At 41.5% G+C, this 24,402-nt stretch overlaps 1 protein-coding gene across 1 annotated transcript in view; it reads right to left on the reverse strand.

The window, feature by feature from the left end:
• LOC307017013 (RNA binding protein fox-1 homolog 2-like) overlaps positions 1–24,402 on the reverse strand; it is a 62,961-nt gene that overhangs the window by 6,954 nt on the left and 31,605 nt on the right. Inside the window, exons 3-9 of the mRNA XM_079646436.1 lie at positions 22,201–22,401; positions 19,449–19,616; positions 18,440–18,493; positions 17,931–18,023; positions 5,797–5,893; positions 4,082–4,138; positions 2,333–2,481 (exon numbers count right to left, since the gene is read on the reverse strand). Coding sequence (XP_079502562.1) covers positions 2,333–2,481; positions 4,082–4,138; positions 5,797–5,893; positions 17,931–18,023; positions 18,440–18,493; positions 19,449–19,616; positions 22,201–22,401 — 819 coding nt within the window. The remainder of the gene's footprint in view (positions 1–2,332; positions 2,482–4,081; positions 4,139–5,796; positions 5,894–17,930; positions 18,024–18,439; positions 18,494–19,448; positions 19,617–22,200; positions 22,402–24,402) is intronic.

Genomic DNA, 24,402 nt, shown 5'->3' on the forward strand with positions numbered 1-24,402 from the left:
ATGAAGAAGAGGGGACACATGTTGATGTAGAAGAGACATGGAGAAGAGGGGACACATGTTGATGTAGAAGAGACATGAAGAAGAGGGGGACACATGTTGATGTAGAAGAGACATGAAGAAGAGGGGACACATGTTGATGTAGAAGAGACATGAAGAAGAGGGGACACATGTTGATGTAGAAGAGACACGAAGAAGAGGGGACACATGTTGATGTAGAAGAGACATGAAGAAGAGGGGACACATGTTGATGTAGAAGAGACATGAAGAAGAGGGGACACATGTTGATGTAGAAGAGACATGAAGAAGAGGGGACACATGTTGATGTAGAAGAGACATGAAGAAGAGGGGACACATGTTGATGTAGAAGAGACATGAGAAGAGGGGACACATGTTGATGTAGAAGAGACATGAAGAAGAGGGGACACATGTTGATGTAGAAGAGACATGAAGAAGAGGGGACACATGTTGATGTAGAAGAGACATGGAGAAGAGGGACACATGTTGATGTAGAAGAGACATGAAGAAGAGGGGACACATGTTGATATAGAAGAGACATGAAGAAGAGGGGACACGTGTTGATGTAGAAGAGACATGAAGAAGAGGGGACACATGTTGATGTAGAAGAGACATGAAGAAGAGGGGGCACATGTTGATGTAGGAGAGACATGAAGAAGAGGGGACACATGTTGATGTAGAAGAGACATGAAGAAGAGGGGACACACATGTTGATGGAGAAGAGACATGAAGAAGAGGGGGCACATGTTGATGTAGGAGAGACATGAAGAAGAGGGGGCACATGTTGATGTAGAAGAGACATGAAGAAGAGGGGACACACATGTTGATGGAGAAGAGACATGAAGAAGAGGGGGCACATGTTGATGTAGGAGAGACATGAAGAAGAGGGGACACATGTTGATGTAGAAGAGACATGAAGAAGAGGAGACACATGTTGATGTAGAAGAGACATGAAGAAGAGGGGACACATGGTGATGTAGAAGAGACATGAAGAAGAGGAGACACATGTTGATGTAGAAGAGACATGGAGAAGAGGGGGCACATGTTGATGTAGAAGAGACATGGAGAAGAGGGGACACATGTTGATGTAGAAGAGACATGGAGAAGAGGGGACACATGTTGATGTAGAAGAGACATGGAGAATTGGATTTTGCACAATAGGTGACCTTTAAAGTTGCTTTGATGCTCTTATGAAATCTCAGAGGTGTGCTTTGGTTTCTAGTTGAGCAGATATGGAGCGGGTATTTCCTCTTGTTCAGCTTCATCATCATCATCATCATAGTAAGAAAAGCCATTAACCAATCAATGCTGCTTTGATCTGAGCAGTCACGAGTCGACCCCATTAGCCAATCACAGCACGGCAACAACATGCACAGTACACACACTGATGGACAAAACACACACGTTAACGGGGAATAATTCTGTGACTGCTTCTGCATAACGGCTCGATGTGCTTTGTGTGTGTTTATGCTAATCTGCTGATGGCTTGGTATCTGCGGGGTTTTATTCAAATGAAGCTCGGATGGTGCAATCCCATCAGAGCTGAAGAGCTTAAGAACTGAGTGTGACAGAGGGAAGGGATGTGAAGTGTGAATGATGTGTGAGCACGAGCCACTGTATTAAACAGAGAGCGGGGGAAGGATTCTGTGAAGTGGTATTCATGGGGTGTTCCTCAATAGATTTACAGGCCACTGAACAAAACAATTGATCCTGACTTTTAGTACTTCTCAAATGTGTTAAAACACTCAGTGCAGATACAGGGCAGCTACAGGGCAGTGTCTGAAGTCAATAACTCTCATAGTTCTGATTTCACCATCAGCGGCTAAAACACACTTTGAATTACGCATTTTAGAATTATTATCTTTATCAATACTAACACAGATTTGTACATATTTATTGCGGTTATATATTATTATAAATTTGCATATTTTACTTTACTTTTATTCTATTTTTTTATTTCACATTTTTACTTAATTTTTTTAAATTGTATAAATGTTTAAAATATTGTCTAACATTTTTTTCACATTCTTACTCAACTGGATTGTTTATATTAATATTTACATTTTATCTTATTCTTTATCCTTTTATAGCACTTTTTCTCACATTTTTTATATTAATATTTGTATTCTATTTAATTTTTAATTAAATTATTATTATATACATTTTTCTTTTAGATGGTATTTAAATCTTTTCACATTTTTACTTAACTGGATTGTTTCTAATAATATTTACATTTCATCTTATGCTTTATCCATTTATAGCACTTTTTCTTCATATTTTTTATATTTATTTAAGTCTTCTTTTAAGTCTGTTCTTACCCAGGGTATGTAGGCATGGCGGGTTGAGGCACGGCGGCTCGCACAGCGCTGTAGACGGGTCGGCCGCGGCCTCTCAGGTGAGCCCCGCGAAACGCTGCCGCTGCTGTGGTGGCTGCTGCCGCTGCTGAAGAGTAGGGGAACCCTGGGACTGAAGGGGGGGGGGGGGAGAGAGAAAAGCAGGTGATTTAGAGAAGAAGGGAGATATATGTAGGGGGGAGAAACATGCTAATTAGGCATTGATACCAGAAGCTGCATTGTTGCTTTCTGGGACCTTTTTTTTTGAAAAATAAGCTTAAGTCTGAGCTTCCTCAAAGTTACTCTATGGGACTTTTATTTTGAAAAATAAGCTTAAGCCTGAGCTGCCTCAAAGTTACTCTATGGGACTTTTATTTTGAAAAATAAGCTTAAGCCTGAGCTGCCTCAAAGTTACTCTATGGGACTTTTATTTTGAAAAATAAGCTTAAGTCTGAGCTTCCTCAAAGTATAAAGTTACTCTGTGGGACTTTTATTTTGAAAAATAAGCTTAAGCCTGAGCTTCCTCAAAGTATAAAGTTACTCTATGGGACTTTTATTTTGAAAAATAAGCTTAAGCCTGAGCTTCCTCAAAGTATAAAGTTACTCTGTGGGACTTTTATTTTGAAAAATAAGCTTAAGCCTGAGCTTCCTTAAAGAATAAAGTTACTCTATGGGACTTTTATTTTGAAAAATAAGCTTAAGCCTGAGCTTCCTTAAAGTATAAAGTTACTCTGTGCGACTTTTATTTTGAAAAATAAGCTTAAGCCTGAGCTTCCTCAAAGTATAAAGTTACTCTATGGGACTTTTATTTTGAAAAATAAGCTTAAGCCTGAGCTTCCTTAAAGTATAAAGTTACTCTGTGGGACTTTTATTTTGAAAAATAAGCTTAAGCCTGAGCTTTCTCAAAGTATAAAGTTACTCTGTGGGACTTTTATTTTGAAAAATTTGCTTAAGCCTGAGCTTCCTCAAAGTATAAAGTTACTCTAGCCTAGGGGAATTTTATTTTGAAAAATATGACTTTTCCTGAGCTTCCTGTAAGGATTTGGTGAGTCTATGGGGCTTTTATTTTGAAAAACATTCCTCTTTCTGAGCTTCCTGTAAGGATTTGGTGAGTCTATGGGGCTTTTATTTTGAAAAACATTCCTCTTTCTAAGCTTCCTGTAAGGATTTGGTGAGTCTATGGGGCTTTTATTTTGAAAAACATTCCTCTTTCTGAGCTTCCTGTAAAGACACAGCCATCTATTGGGATTTTTATTTTGAAAACATGCACCTTGCTGAGCTTCCTTGAAGGATATAGTATCTTTATGTGGCTTTTATTTTGAAAAACATCTCTTTCTGAGCTACGCGAAGGGATAGTAACTCTATGGGGCTTTTACTCTGAAAAACACGTCACTTTCTGGTAAAAAAATCACTTTTAAACTTCCTGTAGAAATACAGTAACTTAGTTTTTTGGTTTCCTGAGCTTTCTATCAGGAAACAGGACCTTTATTTTGAAGTAGGAAAGGGCACTGCTGACTCTACAGAATAATAGACTGCGTGTCGTTCGGCAGTCACACATAATTAAGGAGAAAAGGGAGAAGGGGAATAATCCAATTGCTGCCTTGAGGCCTTGATATCAATAAAAGTGTCAGAGAGGAGAAATGCCCGGCAAGCAGAGCATTAATATAAATTAAAGATTGGAATGTGATTAAAATGTAAAGTAGGCAGTGGAGACAGAGAGAGTTAGTAGTTACCTGCGTAGATCTCAGGTGCGTACATGGCTCCCATCATAGGACTCAATTTCCACCCCGCTGACATTCACAAAGAGAGAGCATCGTTAAAATGGGCAGTTTGGAAAGAGCACAGTATTTATCATTTACACACACTTTTCTCTACACCTACAATGCAGTTTTCTTTGGCCCTATTTGGATGGTTTTCATCGTTCACCAGCTACTTAAAAAGCCACTTTAATCACGGCGACAGAAGAGGAGATACGGGATGAGCGCCTCAGAGCAGCGATGCTTTCAAATCTGGATTTTGATTGAGGCTGAGCGCTTCCTCTTCTTCATTACACAGATTCCCTCAGCCACACTAACTCTGAAGCTCTTCCAGGTGGTATGCAAAGCAGGGAGGCACGGATACACACGTAGTATTGGCTAGATGATATTTGAACCACTCTTTTTAGCATTTCTAAGCAACATTTAATTAGGATTTGACATTGTATTAGAAACTAGCTTAATAAAACGGTATATATTAATAGCAACTATAGCTGTGTGCAACTACATTGTAGTGTGTTATACACAAGCTAAATAGGGGGACTTCAAGACATGATTATGAATACAATACATGTCAGTGAAGTCATTATCTATCACTGAATGAACAAGAACAATGGTCAATTAGTGAATAACACATTGCAATATAATACAGGCTTCACTTTCAATTAAACAACAATAGTTTGTTAATATTTTTCCAAATTGAACTGCAGTGCTGCACGGAAACTCCTAAGACTAGATCTGACAGTAAATCATCACAGTATCGTATTGGAAATGAACATTCGAAGCAATAGATGGATGGATAATCTGAGCTCAATTTGAGAGTGAACCGTCGTCATGGCTGGTAGGTGGTGTTAAAAATAATCAAATATAAAATAAACTCCTTGATATTGTGTTTGCTGACGGCCTTACATAATGTGGTCTGCAGCTGCGGGAGGAAACACTGATTGTGTGTTTTTCATCTGCCTCTCGCTGTGAACCTGATGCTGTTTGGATTACTAGTGTGTGTGTGTGTGTGTGTGTGAGTGTGTGTGAGAGAGAGAGAGAGAGAGAGCGAGAGAGAGCGAGAGAGAGAGCGAGAGAGAGCGAGAGCGAGAGAGAGAGCGAGAGCGAGAGAGAGTGAGAGAGAGAGCGAGAGAGAGCGAGAGAGAGCGAGAGAGAGGGAGCGAGAGAGAGAGAGCGAGAGAGAGGGAGCGAGAGAGAGAGAGCGAGAGAGCGAGAGAGAGAGCGAGAGAGAGAGCGAGAGAGAGAGCGAGTGAGAGAGAGAGCGAGAGAGAGCGAGAGAGAGAGCGAGAGAGAGAGCGAGAGAGAGAGCGAGAGAGAGCGAGAGAGAGCGAGAGAGAGGGAGCGAGAGAGAGAGAGCGAGAGAGAGAGCGAGAGAGAGAGCGTGCGTGCGTGCGTGCGTGTGTGTGTGTGTGTGGCCTAGCATTACTATACTGGTGGGGACCTAAATCTGTTTACAGTCACGTGTGGGGACTCGCCTCCCTTATGGGGACATAATGGAGTATTAATTTTAGGGTGAAGACTTGGTTAGGTTAAGGGTTAGGGTTAGGCATGTGTTGGTTATGGTTAAGGTTAGGAGAAGTCTGTAGGAAATGCACGTAAGTCAATGTAATGTCCCCTGAAATGATGTATACATGGTGTGTGTGTGTGTGTGTGTGCGTGTGTGTGTGTGTGTGCATGCGTGCGTGCGTTACCGTTACCGTAGGGCAGCGCGCTGAGGGCCGCCTCTCCGTTAGGAAACGGGCTGACCATTTTCTTGTTGGTCATCACCCGGGCTGTGGCATTGTTCACCTGAAAGAGGAGAGGACGGTTAAACACCAGAAAACTCAACAAATAACAACTAAATAACGCAAAGGGCTACGTCACGAGGCTGAAGTGTGTGTGTGTGTGTGTTTAGAAGTAATAATATATTAACCGTGTTTGCTAACATGCGCTCGTAGTGTGATTGTCTTTATTTTGTATATTTCTTGGTACACTCACGTATTATACTTGTACAAACATATTTTAATATTTTATCTTTTATTTCACATTTCCATTGTATGTTTATGTTAATATTATTATATTATTGCACTTTTTACTTGAACTTCTTATGTTTAAATAAATATTATTATTATATTTTTGTTTATTCCACATTTTACTTAACATTTTAACTTTGCTTCTTATTTTTATAAATATATAGTTAATGTATTTGATTTGATCATTTATAGTAGTTACATTTTAACTTCTTATGTTTTAATTTATATATTATTTTGGTCCATTTTATTATTTTATTCTATATTATTGCACATTTCATTTTTGACTTTTTTTCTTTTAAATTCATTTTTGTATTTTATCTTTGCTCTAAAAAAACTGTCACAAAACCCTAATTTTCCCCATTTCCCATCAGTTGTATGACACGCCTGCTCCTATATAAACCTATAAAGCAGAATATGTAGTTTTTTGAAAAGACACATGTAACATCTAAGATGGCTGCTAGCTCGTTTGTTGTTCTGTGTTTGTGCGTTAAAGTGGGTCGGGCTGTTAGGGGGGGTTTTAGTCCTCATGCAATTAAGAAGCGAGTTGCCCATCAGAGATTTGATGATTCATTGTGGGCAGATATTAATGTGGCCACGGGGGACTCTGGTTATATTGCAGCCGTAAATTGCAGCAAAAGAAACGCCGCTGTACTTTTATTATTTTGCATGCTCAGGTGTTTTATTTATATTTGATTTTTTAGGCGCGTGTGCGTCTTCTACGCCTGACATTTCAGTCTAATGCTCGGGCTTTCAATCCAAGATGGCCGATAATCTCCTCTCTGAGCTTCAAAGGCTCCCTTGATCTTCCTTTGATGGGTTTTAAGAGAAGGAGATTGTAGCTCTGTGTAAAAAGCCGTACTGTCGCAGTGTTGAAGCTCTACATCCGAGTGTGGAGAGAGATTAATGACCTTTTTGGCTCGATGAGGGGAGAGTGTGTGAGAGAAGGAAGGACTGAGGAATACACACACACACACACACACACACACACACACACACACACACACACACACACACACACACACACACACACACACACACACACACACACACACACACACACACACACACACACACACACACACACACACACACACACACACACACACACACACACACACACACACACACACACACACACACACACACACACACACACACACACACACACACACACACACACACACACACACACACACACACACACACACACACTAAGGAGACCATTAAGGCATCGACTGCAATTCGCACCGGCTCCCTCGGTGAGTCATGTTCTTTATCTGCAGAGCTCCATTCACATGGAAATGAAGTTTACCTCATTTTTCCCTCATTGCAAATGACAAGGTCAGTGGCAAATGATTCAATTAGCTTAGCATGGTTAGCTATCTGACACGACTGTCCGCGGGTGTCTGAGTGGAGACATTTGGAAATGTGTGTAATTCATCAAATTAATGATTTTTTGGTGCCAATGGGAAATGATTTCAGGACTCATTAAAAGTTTTGTATTGACTGGTAACTTTTAGGAGTCTAGCCAGAGAGGATTTTCAACCAAATAGGCACATTAGTAGCAGCACCATTGGTACAAAAATGGTAAACACTTCCTGTGTGCTAATGTATGTATGTTTTATTTTGCTAGTTTAGCATATTAACACAGTTAAACATATTTAGCAATAGGAACATTTGTTACCTAGGGTTTTCGCTAAGTGACGTTAGCTTGAAATTATGAAAGTTTTATGGTAACAACATATATTATTTAGCTAGCATTAGATATTTAAACAGCTAATGAACCTATTTTATAATTGGGACAATTAGTTAGCTTGAGTGTTTTCGGAGGTTAGCTGACATTAGCTTAAATAGTTTCCAGTTTTAAGTTAATGTCATATTTTATTTGAGCTAGCATTAAATATTTACACAGCTAAGGAACATTAGTCAGCTAGGATGTTGGAGGTTGGATTTGTGTACATCTTGTAAGAGTTGTTTGTAAAAGAATAAATAAGACAAATTGATCAATAATAAAGTACGTTTTCTTCTGATTTGACGGTCTGATAAATGTGTTATTTGCAATTAATGAAATACGGTCGACAGGATCACATGCAAATCAACAGAATATGGAAGGCAGATCTCAAAGTGTTAATAATTAAGAAAACATTCAGCCTCTCTCATCCCACTTAACCCTCCCAAGTCCAGCCTGAATCATAAACCGGGACAAAGTGAAGTCACATTTCCATATGAAACCAAACTTGTGGGGTTTACATACCTAAAAAGAAATATTCCAAAAATAAAAAAAATACAAAAGGGAGAGAAAGAGGGGGTGCAAAAACATTTTTTTGGACAAAATTAATAATCGTATAACACAGAAATTACACGCAGCCAAATATGGGCGCAACACATGACCAAGAGTGAGTAACAAACCAAAAAAAGTAAAAAATTCAGCCAATCAGCAAGCGTCGGATGCAGCATAGAGACCAATCAAAACGATCGCAGCACTCCCACATCGAACACATACGAGACAAAGATGGGACAGGTAAGTTAAGAGGAAGGGATGCAGGTGAGAAGTAAAGAGACAGAGCCAGTCCATATACAAAAAAAACCAGGAGAACATTAAGATGGAGTGAAGAGAAAAAAGGGAGAAAGATGTACATGAGCAACACAAAAAAATAACAATTACCGTTTAAAAAAACAAAAAACATGTATCCCAAGGTGCATCATTCAAATAAAGCAATTAGATTTGGTGACCATTCTCCTGAAATCTCATTGTATGTGGTGGGTTGAGAAACAGAGCACCAAAGGATGGAGGGAACAGAGAAGAGTGAGAGATACGAGATAAGAGAGAGAGAGAGAGAGAGAGAGAAAGAGTGAGAGCAATCCTCATTCCCAAAAAAGGAGAGAAATCAAAGAAACATGAGACACTTTGCCAGGCATTATAACTGTGTGTCACAAACTAAGGACCAGAACACTACGACTACCACTACGACTACTAGTACACAGACAATCCACTACAAGAAAAACCAAACCAAAAAGAAAAAACTAAACAAAATGGCAGCATAATAAGAGACCCAAACACAGTACGGTAAACCCCATATCGGTTTAGAAATGCATATGGTTACACAACACTGGCAACACTGATTTGACCACATTTGGAGCAGCGTAGTTAATTTTTTTAAGCTGTAAATTAACTAAAAAATTCGAATTTACGAGATAATTTTTTTTTTTTTATTCTACTAAATGTACCCCTTTAATCTCAGAGAATATCCACATTTCTTTCTTGTCAATGTATGATAATTACTTGGAGCAGAATGTACAATTAATTTGCAAAGACACTGCTAAATAAGACTAGGACTGATATTTAAAAAGTCTAATGGTGTATTAAAGCCATTATTTGTTCGTTTTTAAGAACCTGGGACGAAGATAGTTTCGTGAAAAACATCTGAAATTTACAAGAAAAAAAGAGATATTCTCATATTTTTTTCTTGTACATTTACCATTTCAAGTGTATCCATGATTTTTCTCACTTAAATGTCCAATATTTATCTGAAAGATTCTTAAATTAGGCTACCTAAAATTGCCCTAATCAACCGCCTCCAAGTCAAAACGGGATATTCTGTATCTGCAATACGGTTAGCCCGGATGCTAGCTAGCTACATGTCGTACATTAGCTCAAAGCTTCATACTTAAACCTTTGATATATTTTCTTTTTGCCCATTGGCTATTATTGGCCAATATATACACTAAGCTTAAAGCAGGCAGGTCAATAAACTAATACAAATTCAAAACCAGAGCAGCGTTATTTGCCCTGAAGCTCAGGCGCCTGCATTCACTCAAAGCAAATCGTAGGAAGCAACAAGGAGCAAAAGCTTCATTTCAATTTCTGTTGATTGTTTTTTTTTTTTTGGTTATTGTTATTAATCAAGAAGACTAGATATACACATTGGAGTCCAAATGGAGAATTAATCAGATGGATTGTGGATAGCCGTGTCATTGCATAGAGGAGGGTGATTACATTCGGTCATTCCCAGTGAGGTGTTAATGACATGGTGTGAGGGAGGGACGGAGGGGGGGCATGTGGAGATAATATTACCGCTAAAATAATCGTTGAAAGACGCTGTGTCTGTTTGTGTGTCTGTGGTGCTGTGTGTACTCGTAAAATAACAAACAATAATATCTATCTGTCAGCAGATCACTATACTGACTAATATTGCAAATACTGTACAAACTACTTTATTAAATGCCCATTTTTGTTCAGGGGTAGGGTGGGAAAAGGGAGGGGAGGGGTCAGTTCAGTGATAGGTGTTTGTACACAACTTACCGTTGCCGTAGAAACAGCGAGTGGTTACCGTGGAGACTGACAACAACACACAGAAGTCGTCAGGGAAACAGAAAAAATATAATAAATAAAGGAACAAATAATCCTTTAGGAACAAAAGAAACCTAAACGATATCTCCCCCACCCCCTTCCCAACTGCTTTTTCTCATCGTGAAATAAAAACCCTGGTAGCAGCAGTGTTACAGCTCAGAATGGAGTATAAGAGGAAGAGGAGGAAGAGGAGGAGGAAGAAAGAGGAAGGAAACGGAGAGAGAGGATGCTAGCTCCCGATGACTAACCGAGCTCAGAGCATCATTAACAACGATCAGAGCAGTGACAGGAAGTTATTCGGTGCTCGAGAGACTGAAAAGGAGAATGGAAATGTGGGGCAACCTCATCTTTAAATCAAATCTAGCCTAGTGAGTGCACTGAGAAGCAGCGAATTGGAATACTTCCAAGAAAAGTGAGAAGAAACAAATTCACAACCCAACAGCCTTCTTCTTAACAGCAGTATTTAGCTAAAAGAGGCCCTGTTATGCTTATTTCCAGGTTCATATATATATAGCCGCTTTCACACCAAGTACTTTGCCGTACTTAGTTCCCAGCACTTATGGCGCATTTCCACTGCAGCGTGTAGCCCCGTTTAAGCGTCCTTAATTGTCCTCAAGCGGCCAGGCCAGTTTTTGGTCCTTTTCCCTCTTTTTCCGGCCCCATAAAATCGTGGTTCTATCAGGCCAGGGCCAAGGCTGAACTAGTGACGTCAACACTCTCGACTGCCGATTGGTCAGAGAGAATCGTCACAAGATCGGCTGCGAGATCATCCCTAGCGTCGCATATATATCTAGAAGCAAGCTTGCAGCATTTTTATACACAGCATTTTTGTAAACGGAGGAGCTACAAAAATCGCAACGTCAAAGAAAAGCACACCGTGGTCGACCGAGGAGGTGACGACGTTCCTACATCTCATTGGCCAAAAAAAAGCCGATCGCCCCGCCTGCACTGCGTTGCTACCACTGGTCCTAAACTGTCATGGAAATGCGCCACGGCCTCGGACGGCCAGCGAGGCAGCCCGAGGCCTGAGCAAGGACGCTTAGGGACGCTTAAACGGGGCTACCCCGCTGCAGTAGAAATGTGCCATTACTTCCCAGCACTTAGTTTTCCCCCAAGGAACTAAGAGCCGATCGCGTTCACACCGGAATAAGTCCCCTGAGGGGAAGATTACGCAAATTAAGCCACTGACGTCAATTCTTCTTCTGCTTTGGGTTTACTGGCAGACCGCAAACAACTTCACGGCGTATACTGCCACCCGTAGTCCCCGGCTGGAAGTCCCAGGAGTTCACCTTCCGAGTAAATCGCCAGAACGCTGACACCTCCTCTTCTCCACCGCTCCCATGTTTTTTTTTGTGTTGCCATAAATTATTCTCTCTCCGTTGGTGCCCGGGGCTAATGCTAATGCTGATAATGCTAATGTCAGCAAATACAATGGCGGCTTCAAAAAGCTTTTCAGAGTTTTACGGGGCGTGGTTTGCAATTCGCCCAGCCAATCAGAAATTGGTACTTTTTTCTCCCGAGGATAGTCCCACCTCTCTAGCAGGCACTAAAAATGGGGGTAAAAGTTCTCATGAACTAAGTTCTCTTTTTGGTGTGAACGCAAAATTCCAGGAACTATCGGAACTAAACGGGAAAAGTACGGGTAAAAGTACTCCGGTGTGAAAGCGCCTTATATGTTGTGCCTCTCCTCTACTGGGACATGTCTCCATGCTTTAATGTTCAAAAAGCTCTTTACTTTTCTCATACTGCCTGTGCTGCAGCACCTTTTTTCACCCTCTGTCTGAAACCAGAGCCCAGTCTGCTCTGATTGGTTAGAGGCTGGCCGGCTCTGTTGTGATTGGTCAACCGCTTAGAGATGTCCCGACCCATAGCCAATCACGTACAATGTGTTGGAGCGCTAGCCAATAGGAGCATGGTGTGTGTGGGAGAGAAACTTCCTTTGGAGGGAATTTAGAGATTATAGCCTTTGCAGACCATTTACATGCACACAAACCTACATAACTACAGGAAAGGAAAACCCCCCAAAAGCATAAAAGGGCCTCTTTAAACTTGGGCAATACATGACTCATTCTTGTGTGTCTAGGTTAGGCCAGAAGAGAAGAGCCCATGTTCAATAAAGTACATTTAATTATCTGTTTTGAACTGAGTGGCAGATTATTCCTTAAAGTGTTTAGCAGTCACCACAAAATAACATACTGAAAGTTGTTTGATAGTCAAACAATAAAGTAAGACGTAAAATCAAAAACAAAACACATGACGATAAATGGAAACAGAATAAGGCAGGTAGAGATGATGGCAAAAAAGAAGTACTTTCAAATTAAACACGAAAGGACAGAAAGACAAACTTGACTGGCAACAAGAGATGAAGAGAAAGAGAGACGACAGACAGAGAGGGTTGGAAAGGGCAAAGTGCAAACTCTCTTTCCCCTTTTCGTTCAACCGTTTCTACATTTCCACTCGAAGCAAACACACATGGATACGCGCACATTTCATTCATGAATCGATCCAAATCATGCAGTAAAAAGAAAGCTTCGATAATAACAAAAACAGAACCAGTCCAATCCAAAGCCAAGGGAAGAAGAAGAAGAATAGGAGGAGGAGGGGGGGTGTCATGACATCGGGACACACGGAAGCTGGTAAGCCTTCAATTTAGGCTATCACCCATCCAACAACTCAAACACAGCTGAACAAAATCGCCCACAAAGTGTATGGAAATGGTTGATTTAGGACCCAAAGTGAGCTGAGGCCAACAGTGTACCATTCAGGAGTGTGAGATGGTTGGTAAAACATGCAGAAACCGGTGACGCTCTTTATTCCCCCCTTTGCATGCAGAGCACTTGTATTCTGCTTTTGAATAAGTCTGACTAAAACTCTGCGCTCGGAGGAACAGTCACTTCCTGTCACACTCGAGCCACACAACCTTAAGAGTTTGTGAGCAGGAGTCTTTAGGGTTCAGCATGGTCTCTTTGCCCGACAAAGCTCCTTATCCTTTGAGGACGTATTCGAGGTCTTTGACGTTGAGTAATTGCTTGGCTTCTGTCCATGCCGTGGCAATACGACACTGAATTTTGCAATAATCTACAGCAAGCAGAGCAGAAAGCTCTCCGGAAGGTCGATGCAAAACGAGGTAGACCTTCTGCGCGCTGTTTGGTGCAGATTAATAATAAAAAAGAAGAAGACGAGGGTTTACGGCTTTATTATGTCTTGCATCCCCAGAGACAATGGAACTATTATTGCTGTAGGTAATTACTTCTGCCAAGGAGGTTATATTTTCGGCTTGGTTTGTTATTCTGCTTGTCTGTCAGGAGGATAACAAGGAAAAAAGTGATTTTCCTGAAACTTGGTGGAAGGGTGAAGCGTGGGCTGAGGAAGAACCCATTACAATTTGGAGCTGATCCCGATAGCAAAAAATAACGTTTCACTTTCATTAACATTGGGAGGAAGCAGCATTAATAAGGTGTCCGAATAATTGTAAAAATGTGTTCTAGACTTGGACAAGCGAACGCCCACTAAAGTTGGAAAAGCATCAGCGAATCAGCGCATTAATCAAACACACCATGTTTTTTCTTTGTAGTGTCCAAGTTGTTTGTTTTAAAATTCTCGAACAAACGAAAGTCGTGAGAACAGCTTCCAAACTCTGGGAAATTGGATCATCTGTGGAGCATCTGGACGCACCATTCTAGTTGCATTGATTACAGTAAATCGAGAACATCTAGACCACATGTGTCAAACTCAAGGCCCGGGGGCCAAATCAGGCCATTGGTGGATTTAATTTCGGCCCGCAGGATAATTTTTAATTACTATTAGATCTGGCCCGCCGGTATATTGCACGCACACCTTCACTCCATCCTGAGGGTCTCCTCAGCTCAGAGCCTGAGCCCAAACATTGATGACCTTGCACCCAAGATGAGATGCCAAGTATCTGAACTAGCATCACAGAGCAGCACACTGAGTTTAATGGATGTTTCCTTCTGCACTTTCTCTCTCACGACAACAGGGCATGTTTGGTTTCTCTTTGAGGGAAATAGTTTTGTTGAAGCTGTTGTTGGCCTGTGGGAAAATGTAATCATAAGAAATGACTCTGGAGAAGCTGCAGATAGAGCCATAAGAAATGAATGAACTGATTATTTCATGTTTAATGTTGTTTTTATTGGCAATCATTTAAGCTTTGTTAGTTCCAGGTTTAATATGTGCAATAAGTTCATTTCAATAAGTTCTGCAATAAACATTGAACCAGTCCGGCCCTCGACTAATACCCATTTTTTTATTTTGGCCCACTGGGTATTTGAGTTTGACCCCCCTGATTTAGACCTTTCCATTGTCATTTATGGAGAAACGACAAAACAATGTTAGTTAATTAGACCACCAGCTGATAAGAGTTGTGGGGAATTTTCAATGGGATGCAATTGTCAGCAAAAAGTCAAATTGGCGAACCATTGACTGCTTTGTTTTTTTTTACCAATTGAGGTCTGTGGTTGCACAAATGAGACCATGCAAGAACCCGTAATGCACTTCCTCTACAGCCAGTATCTGTAGCATAGGAATGAAGCTATGTATCTTTAGCTGGGATGTCCTAACAGTCAAAGTAACACAAGTCAATGACAGCCAACATGTGAGGAGATGTAATGAGTGAGAGCAGCTTCACCATTTGAATATTAGAGCATACGCACAATCATATGAGTGGGTGGAGATGCCTTTATATATAGACCTGTAGGGGTCTATATATAGAATGAATGGTGATGAGATGGGGTAGAGAAGCAGGTAGAGACAAAGTGTAGTTGAGCCACTTACATGGATACATTGGAAGCACACAGGAAACCTGACTTCTTCAAAGCGCAGAGTTTTAATCCAGACAAAGAGAAGGACATTATGCACAAAAATTCCCTTTCTATTTCATGACATGCAGGCTGCTGAGCTGTGAGAATAACGACTAACCGACTCCCATTGGCATGCACAAAGAATGAGAAGTGTCAGCACTCGAGTTGAGTTTCCTTTTTATAAATCATTCCCCATACAACTCTCTCTCTAAAAGCTAGGTCTCAGCCTTTTTTCAGTGAAGAGTGAAGACTAGGAGGCACCCAGGTGCAACTGAATTCATGCCAACTGAACAAATCCCATCACCAATTGAACAAATGGACACACGGATAAACATGCAGGAAAATACATCCAGCTGTGTCACATATCTCCATGATAAAATACCGACCATGCAGCCTACGTCGACTAATCTCATGCCAGTGAACTTCACAGTCACACACAATAACCATTATATACAGTACGCTTTAATTTCAGAGTTTTCTGAATTATTATAGCTCTCATAATTCAACATAACTCTGAAATGAAACGAGCGATTCAAGCGAGAGTTACAACATCTGCCAGAAAGCAGAACCGCCACATGGCAATGCCTCAAATAGAAATGTTTTTTCTCCTCTGTGGAAAGAATGTATAAACACTGATCCAGCGCCAGCCTTTTGTCTCCTTAAGCCCATGCACCATAAACAGACAGAAAGAGACTCTGCCTCCATGCTACACCGCTAGTGGAGGTACAACATGCAACGTGACGCCTGAAAGACAAACTGCTTTATGATTAATCCCACTGACTGATATATCATGCAAAACGTGTGGAGGGAAACAGAGAGTAATGCCAGGGAGGATATATGTTGTGTGTGAGAGACTGATGCAGTGTGAATCAACTCCATCAGTATCCATCAAGCTTGCTGATTGGCTGAGGGCGGAGGGAGATGTTGAACCAGAGGATGCAGGTGGCTGTATTTCATTCACGACCACAGTAAAAAAAAAAAGCTTCATCCGTCATGCAGGAACTGACACACACACACACACACACACACACACACACACACACACACACACACACACACACACACACACACACACACACACACACACACACACACACACACACACACACACACACACACACACACACACACACACACACACACACACACACACACACACACACACACACACACACACACACACACACACACACACACACACACACACACACACACACACACACACACACACACACACACACACACACACACACACACACACACACACAGAAATCACCACAGTAAGCCCATGCAAAAATCCTGGCTTACAGCGACGTTGGTCACAGATCCAAAACTTGCTGATTGACACCCATAAAAAAAACTCACATGCTTCAGTAAACAAACAATGTGTAGGAAACCTTAACATACATGGATTCTACATACGGGAAAAAATCTGCTTGGTGCGTTCACACCGGACGCTAAGCGGAGATTCGCGGCTTTCAGTTGTGTTTACTCGTGTCACTCAAACAAAATGCGCTGGCGTGGAGGCGGGGCTTATCTATTATCTACATGTAGATCCCATCAACAGTACCTACCTAAAGACTGCAGATGGAAATGAGCCATTAGCTATAATCTGGCATAATTAATCTCTTCTGTTTTTTGAGATTAATGTATTTGTATGCATGGTCCTTATTGAAATAAATACATAATATTACAACAAAATGAACATAACTTGCCTCGATTTAATTGTAATAATAGAATCAAAAAGACAGGCGAAAAACTTGGATTGGTTCGATCAGGCTATGCTAACATGTGGCTACTCCGTACAGACTCAAAATAGAAGCGACTGTATTCGACTAGAGACAGTCTGTGGTTTGTAGATTTATAAACACAGATACACGACTTTCTGATTCAACAACGTCAGCGACAGCAGGGAGAGATTCTCTCCGCTAATTGGCTTTATTTAATTTGAATGAAGCTGAATGATGAACAGATGATTGCTTCGTTAGCGCTGCCCGGAACGAATTTGCGTCTATATCCCTGCATTGACTTGACATGTAATCGCGACGCTCAAAACATTCGCTTCGTGTCCGATGTGAACGCACCTAAAGAATCCAGACTGGAGAACATGCGCCGTGATTCCCAGCATGCGGCTGTTGCAGAGCCAGAAGCTTGTCACAACCACTTAGCACCGTGGGGAGAGAGGGGAACACAGAAGGATTTCTACTCTAAGGAAAAGGGGGGGGGAAATAAAGACGGCAATCTGCCATGCATTATCCTTCCACTGCGTTCCTCTCCGAGCCCTCCGGTGCCCACACACATCATTCACATGTTGCGATAAAAAAAACATCAGTGTGGCTACGAGTCGAGTGAGAGCGAAGGAAAAGCTTAATGTGAAAAACAAAAGCTGCAGAGGAAAAGTACCCAGCATGCCTTATGTAGTGTTCTTGCACCCCCACCACAAAAACAAAAACAAAACAAAGTCTTTTAATTAAAAAAAGAATGGGTCCAGGGAGTGGGAAACCAGTGGGCCGCATCAGAGCATATCACTACAGGGAGGGTGGGAGCTAGATAGCAGTCAGTGATCAAGCAGAATTACGAGAAGATAGAAGAGAGGAAGAAGGAGGAGGAGGAAGAGGAGGAGGAGGAGGAGGGAGGGAAATTACCTCAATCTTACGACCTTCCACCAACGTGCCGTGGAGCTTTTCCCGGGCTCTCTCTGCGTCCACGCCGGTCTCAAACGTCACGAAGCCGAAACCCTGCGGAACATAACAGATCGTGTTGGTGGGGAGGAAGTCAATCTAGTCACGTAAGATCAATTGTTTTGGCACGTAGGTTCAACACCGGCCTCGAACGCGTCGTATCTTTTAAGATTCTGAATGGTCATCAAAAAACTATATTCAAGAACGTTTTGATTTATACAAAAGAAGCTAAATATTACATTTGATGGACAATTATCCTACACACTGTTAAACAGAAGATCACAATAAACACCAGTTTTGTTCATTAAAACCACAATATTCCTATAAAATGGCAAAAAAACACTCAAATACTCTCAAAAAATTGCTGTGTTTTTGTGTAAAAGTATTACAAAGTGTGAAATACACGTTACAGCTAACATGGAGTCAGAACTGTCGAGTAGTTTCAGGGAATAAAAAATCATCAGTGCACTTACCTTTGAGCCCCTCTCATTGAAAATAATCTCTACATCCAGAATCTTCCCGTATTGCTGCAAACACATGAAAAGGGAAGACGTTAGCAAAGAAGTATCAGCAGAGAAAACAGTCATCTTTGAGTTGTGTAAGATATCTGGTGACAGTGTGTGAGTTACAACACAAGGTGTCACTGTTACACAACTGCACACATTTCAATGAGTTTCCTTCCATGTCTTTGCATTGAAACACAGACATGTAGCAAGAAGACGGACTCTGTTACTCAAGTGAAACGTACTTAAATAGAAAATATGAATATTCCCGTCAGCATTTCTTAAAAGTGATGCCTTTGGTGGCAGTGGCTCAGTCAGTAGGGGCTTGGACTGGGAGCTGTAGGGTCGCCGGTTCAAGTCCCCGACCAGACCTAAAATATGGAGTGTGGACTGCTACTTGGAGAGGTCCCAGTTCACCTCCTGCCCTGCCGTGGTGCCCTTGAGCAAGGCACCGGACACCCCCTCACTCCCATTGCTCCCCGGGTGCCGTGCAATAGCTACCCACTGCTCCTAGTACTAGACTCCTGGGACTAGGATGGGTAAAAACACATTTCACTGTGTGTGCTCTGCTCTGCATGTGAGACCATTAACGTTTCATGCCTCCCAATTCTCTCTCTCTCTATTCTCTTGAATGCAGTGTATAACATTTGGAATCTTATAAAAAAAAGAAATGAAACAAATTAAGTGAAGCAATAAACGTATTAAAACATGAACAATTAGTTGATTATTATTTTTATTTTTTTAATTCTACCAGAAAACTGCACATAACTCGACTGATATTGTCCCACTCACGCTAACACAAATGCTGACACATAGCGGGCAGTTGTCCCCTTAAAGCAGCAACCAAACACCCATGAGGGTCTCTCCTTTGTGGTAGTTCTGTCATTAAACCCCCTCGTGAGCAGGTGGTCCCGCGGGGCGTCTAGACTGATTTATTGTCGCTATAAAAAAAAAAAAAAAACATTCTCCACTTTCTTACCCCAAACATCTGCCTGAGGTCGGGGTCCCGGAAGCGGAAAGGGATGTTTGAGACGTGGAGGCGTTTGGGGGTCCCTTTGGCCTCCGAGGGGTCTCCCACAGATCCGCCTGAATCTCCTGATCCACACTGCACCCCCGCCTCACCCTGAGACACCTCGTCCGTCTTACCCTGTAGGGGGGAGAGAGGGAGAGCACATTTGAATTTATTAAACACATTTATTATCAGCCTTCTCCTGCATAATAATACTTCATTCATCTCAACTTTTTCTATTTCTCTGGGTTTTTTCTTGTTTTTTTAAATACATATTCTAGTTCATGTTCAAAAAGTATGTTATTTATTGTCTTGTAAAGAAAACATGTTATTCTTGCTTTTGTTTAAAATGCTTTTGTATAGATGTCGTAGTTGTACAAAGCTTTGTATGTCATTACAGTTTTGCCAATAAAGTTATTTGAATGTAATTGAATAGAGTGTGGCTTGTGAGTCAAAGCTATTGTATACCTTCTTTTTAATGTAACCCTAATGGAAAGGATGCAGAATTTACGAGTGCACAATGCAGAGAAGCTATTAGCGTACAGTTTTGATATCAAGTAATACAATTATCATTTCCACTGCATCTTAAAAGGAAATGTGATTATGGAGCCAGCTCTGTGAGCCTGTACTTAGCTGCAGTATGTACAGCTGTGTCACCATGCTAACATGCTAACAAAGACAATGCTAACATGCTTTTGATTAGCAAGTAGCTTATCAAAATGTATGTGGCTCAAAATCACACGTTGCACATTTGTATCAGATGTTAGTTTTTCTGAAGATCAACAAAACATAAATGACATAAAAAACATTTACAACAAAACTATGTTTACAATCTTAGTTTGACTTATTAGCATGCTAACAATTAAAGCTATTAAAAGTGGTAACGTGAACCGTTACCTTGGTTGTGATTGGCTAATGGTTACACAAGCCAAAACATCGTTATGACATCATAAAGTGGCCAAAATCTGATCAGCTCATTTTCAGACAGGTTTTTATAGAAATGGATCAAAAAGAGAGAGAATCTTTGTTCCTGAAACTTTCAGAGTCTCTTTACACAGAGGGGACACATGTTGATGTGGAAGAGACATGAAGAAGAGGGGACACATGTTGATGAAGAAGAGACATGGAGAAGAGGGGACACATGTTGATGTAGAAGAGACATGGAGAAGAAGAGGGGACACATGTTGATGTAGAAGAGACATGGAGAAGAGGGGACACATGTTGATGAAGAAGAGACATGGAGAAGAGGGGACACATGTTGATGTAGAAGAGACATGGAGAAGAGGGGACACATGCTGATGTAGAAGAGACATGGAGAAGAGGGGACACATGCTGATGTAGAAGAGACATGGAGAAGAGGGGACACATGTTGATGTAGAAGAGACATGGAGAAGAGGGGACACACGTTGATGTAGAAGAGACATGAAGAAGAGGGGACACATGTTGATGTAGAAGAGACATGGAGAAGAGGGGACACATGTTGATGTAGAAGAGACATGAAGAAGAGGGGACACATGTTGATGTGGAAGAGACATGAAGAAGAGGGGACACATGTTGATGAAGAAGAGACATGGAGAAGAGGGGACACATGTTGATGTAGAAGAGACATGGAGAAGAAGAGGGGACACATGTTGATGTAGAAGAGACATGGAGAAGAGGGGACACATGTTGATGAAGAAGAGACATGGAGAAGAGGGGACACATGTTGATGTAGAAGAGACATGGAGAAGAGGGGACACATGCTGATGTAGAAGAGACATGGAGAAGAGGGGACACATGCTGATGTAGAAGAGACATGGAGAAGAGGGGACACATGTTGATGGAGAAGAGACATGGAGAAGAGGGGACACACGTTGATGTAGAAGAGACATGAAGAAGAGGGGACACATGTTGATGTAGAAGAGACATGGAGAAGAGGGGACACATGTTGATGTAGAAGAGACATGAAGAAGAGGGGACACATGTTGATGAAGAAGAGACATGAAGAAGAGGGGACACATGTTGATGTAGAAGAGACATGAAGAAGAGGGGACACATGTTGATGTAGAAGAGACATGAAGAAGAGGGGACACATGTTGATGTAGAAGAGACATGAAGAAGAGGGGACACATGGTGATGTAGAAGAGACATGAAGAAGAGGGGACACATGTTGATGTAGAAGAGACATGAAGAAGAGGGGACACATGTTGATGTAGAAGAGACATGAAGAAGAGGGGACACATGTTGATGTAGAAGAGACATGAAGAAGAGGGGACACATGTTGATGTAGAAGAGACATGAAGAAGAGGGGACACATGTTGATGTAGAAGAGACATGGAGAAGAGGGGACACATGTTGATGTAGAAGAGACATGAAGAAGAGGGGACACATGTTGATGTAGAAGAGACATGGAGAAGAGGGGACACATGTTGATGTAGAAGAGACATGAAGAAGAGGGGACACATGTTGATGTAGAAGAGACATGAAGAAGAGGGGACACATGTTGATGTAGATGAGACATGGAGAAGAGGGGACACATGTTGATGTAGATGAGACATGGAGAAGAGGGGACACATGTTGATGTAGAAGAGACACGAAGAAGAGGGGACACATGTTGATGTAGAAGAGACACGAAGAAGAGGGGACACATGTTGATGTAGAAGAGACACGAAGAAGAGGGGACACATGTTGATGTAGAAGAGACATGAACAAGTGGATTTTGCATAAAAGTCTTCATGCTTACGTTGTTGTTGGGGGAGGCAGAGGGGCTGCCTATGATGGCCCCGGCCCCCACCTCTGCTGGGCTTTGGACCCCGGCAGCGAACATGGCCGCGGGGACGAACTCTGCGCCTGGCAGCCCGTTCTGAGGAGGGGGGGGAGGGGGGAACGCTGCGAAGGGAGGGGCCACCAATCCCTCCTGTCCTCCTGTCGAATCCTGAGCGCCCTGAAGGAGAGAGGGGGGGGACAAGTTAACACATGTGAGCAGGGCCTATCGGTAAGGAGCGTTTACGCCTCTGGCTTTGATTTCGACTGAGATGTGTGTGATGTGTTCCGTTCTGTTTGTTCCTCTCAGGACTCCACGTGCTCTGTGTTTGGTTTTTATGTTGACCTTACATTTCCGCCTCATGGTTCTGTGCTCTTAAGTTTTTAACTTTTGTCCTTTCTTGTGAAGCACTTTGTGAAATCTATTTCTGTGAAAGGTGCTACGATAAATAAACGTATTATTATTTATATAGCACATTGTCAGACACAGAGGCAATTCAAAGTGCTTTAAATAACTTGTGTGTTAATAACTTCCTATTTATTTATTTTTTGTTTTGTTTGTTTGCAATAACAAATGTATTTCTTTAAGAAAGTTAAAAAATAGATATACCGTATATGTTAATAATTTTGTTTTTGTAGTGTCGTGTTTTTAGCCTCGATTTAAAAATAACTGGTGAAGAGCGTCCTGGAGGGGGAGAGAGGAGGGGGTTTAAACCCTGCCTCTGCCCCCCCCCCCTCCCCCTCCCTCTCCATATCTCTCTCAGAGTTTTCAGTCAGCCGAGCATGAAATATTTACAGAAAACACATCTATTATGAAGACGGAGAGAATTCGATACACGCTTTGAGATACAAAGACGCTTACATGGTTCGAACGGGAGATAAAAACACTAACTGTGCCTCCTCACCCGCAACATGTTTACCACTGCTGCATTGTGGGAAACATGTTCTTGTTTATTTGTAGAATTTCTGTTAGACTTCATCTATAATTCAGATTCCCTGCGTTCAGCCCTCGGGATCTGTCTCCGTCTGCACCGTTACAACTGTATCAGCAGCAGGATCATCTGCAGAGGCTGCCCTGATCTTGCAAGTGTGTGTGTGTGTGTGTGTGTGTGTGTGTGTGTGTGTGTGTGTGTGTGTGTGTGTGTGTGTGTGTGTGTGTGTGTGTGTGTGTGTGTGTGTTTGTTAGTGTATGTGTATGTGTGTGTGTGTGTGTGTGTGTGTGTGTGTGTGTGTGTGTGTGTGTGTGTGTGTGTGTGTGTGTGTGTGTGTGTGTGTGTGTGTGTGTGCAATGTTGCTCACTTCAAATCACTGCACACACTCAAGGGCATCTTGGACCTAACCAAGTCTGTTTGCAGCAAAGTGTTAGATAGGAACATGTTCATTCTTGTATTGATGTGTTTTATGTATATTTTATCTGTTATTTTCTGCACAATAATCAATAATTTATATTGTTATTGATTTTAAGAAAGGGGTTAAGAAATGGGACGGGGAGGGGGGGGGTTGTTTATGTTGAATTTGTTCAAAAATACTTTTTTTCACTTGTACTGTAAAGAAAGTATTTTTCTTTTGTCCCCCAACAATTTATTCCAAAATGTATATGTTCGAAGATTTAATGATATCTCAATATAGTATATGTGTTTATTTTATTTCTAGTCTTATCATTTTTATTGTAAAATGCCATGTCTTACACAAAAATGTCCTAAATTGGGATCAATAAAGTACTTCTTTTCTTATCTTGGTATAAAGAAAGGGAAGTTTATTTATGTAGCTCATTTCAACACAAGGCAATTCAAAGTGCTTTACAAAAATGACATTAAGAAGAGCATTGCTATGTCAATACTAATGTCGTTATAGTCATGCCAATGTATTCTTGTGAATTGAACTTAAATTGAAACGAACAGCAGAAAGACGAAGGAAGGTTTAAACGAACAAACAGCGAGGTCAAGACACACATCTTGTCCCATCAGAGCGGGTTGAATGTGGGCCGGGTGAAGCCGGGAGACAGGCGGTCTCCAGACGGCCTTTTTAATTAGACAGAATAAGTGCGATGCAGCAAAGCAAACCCTCCTCTTCCTCTAATCCTACAGCCCGACTGCTCACTCTCTCTCCTGCAGGAAAACCGCCAGCTGAGGCTAAAAATCCCATCTGCAACACAGACAGCTTGTGGGGTCTGCGCCCAAAA

Source organism: Notothenia rossii, assembly GCF_949606895.1.
Source record: "Notothenia rossii genome assembly, chromosome: 8".
NCBI lineage: Eukaryota > Metazoa > Chordata > Actinopteri > Perciformes > Nototheniidae > Notothenia > Notothenia rossii.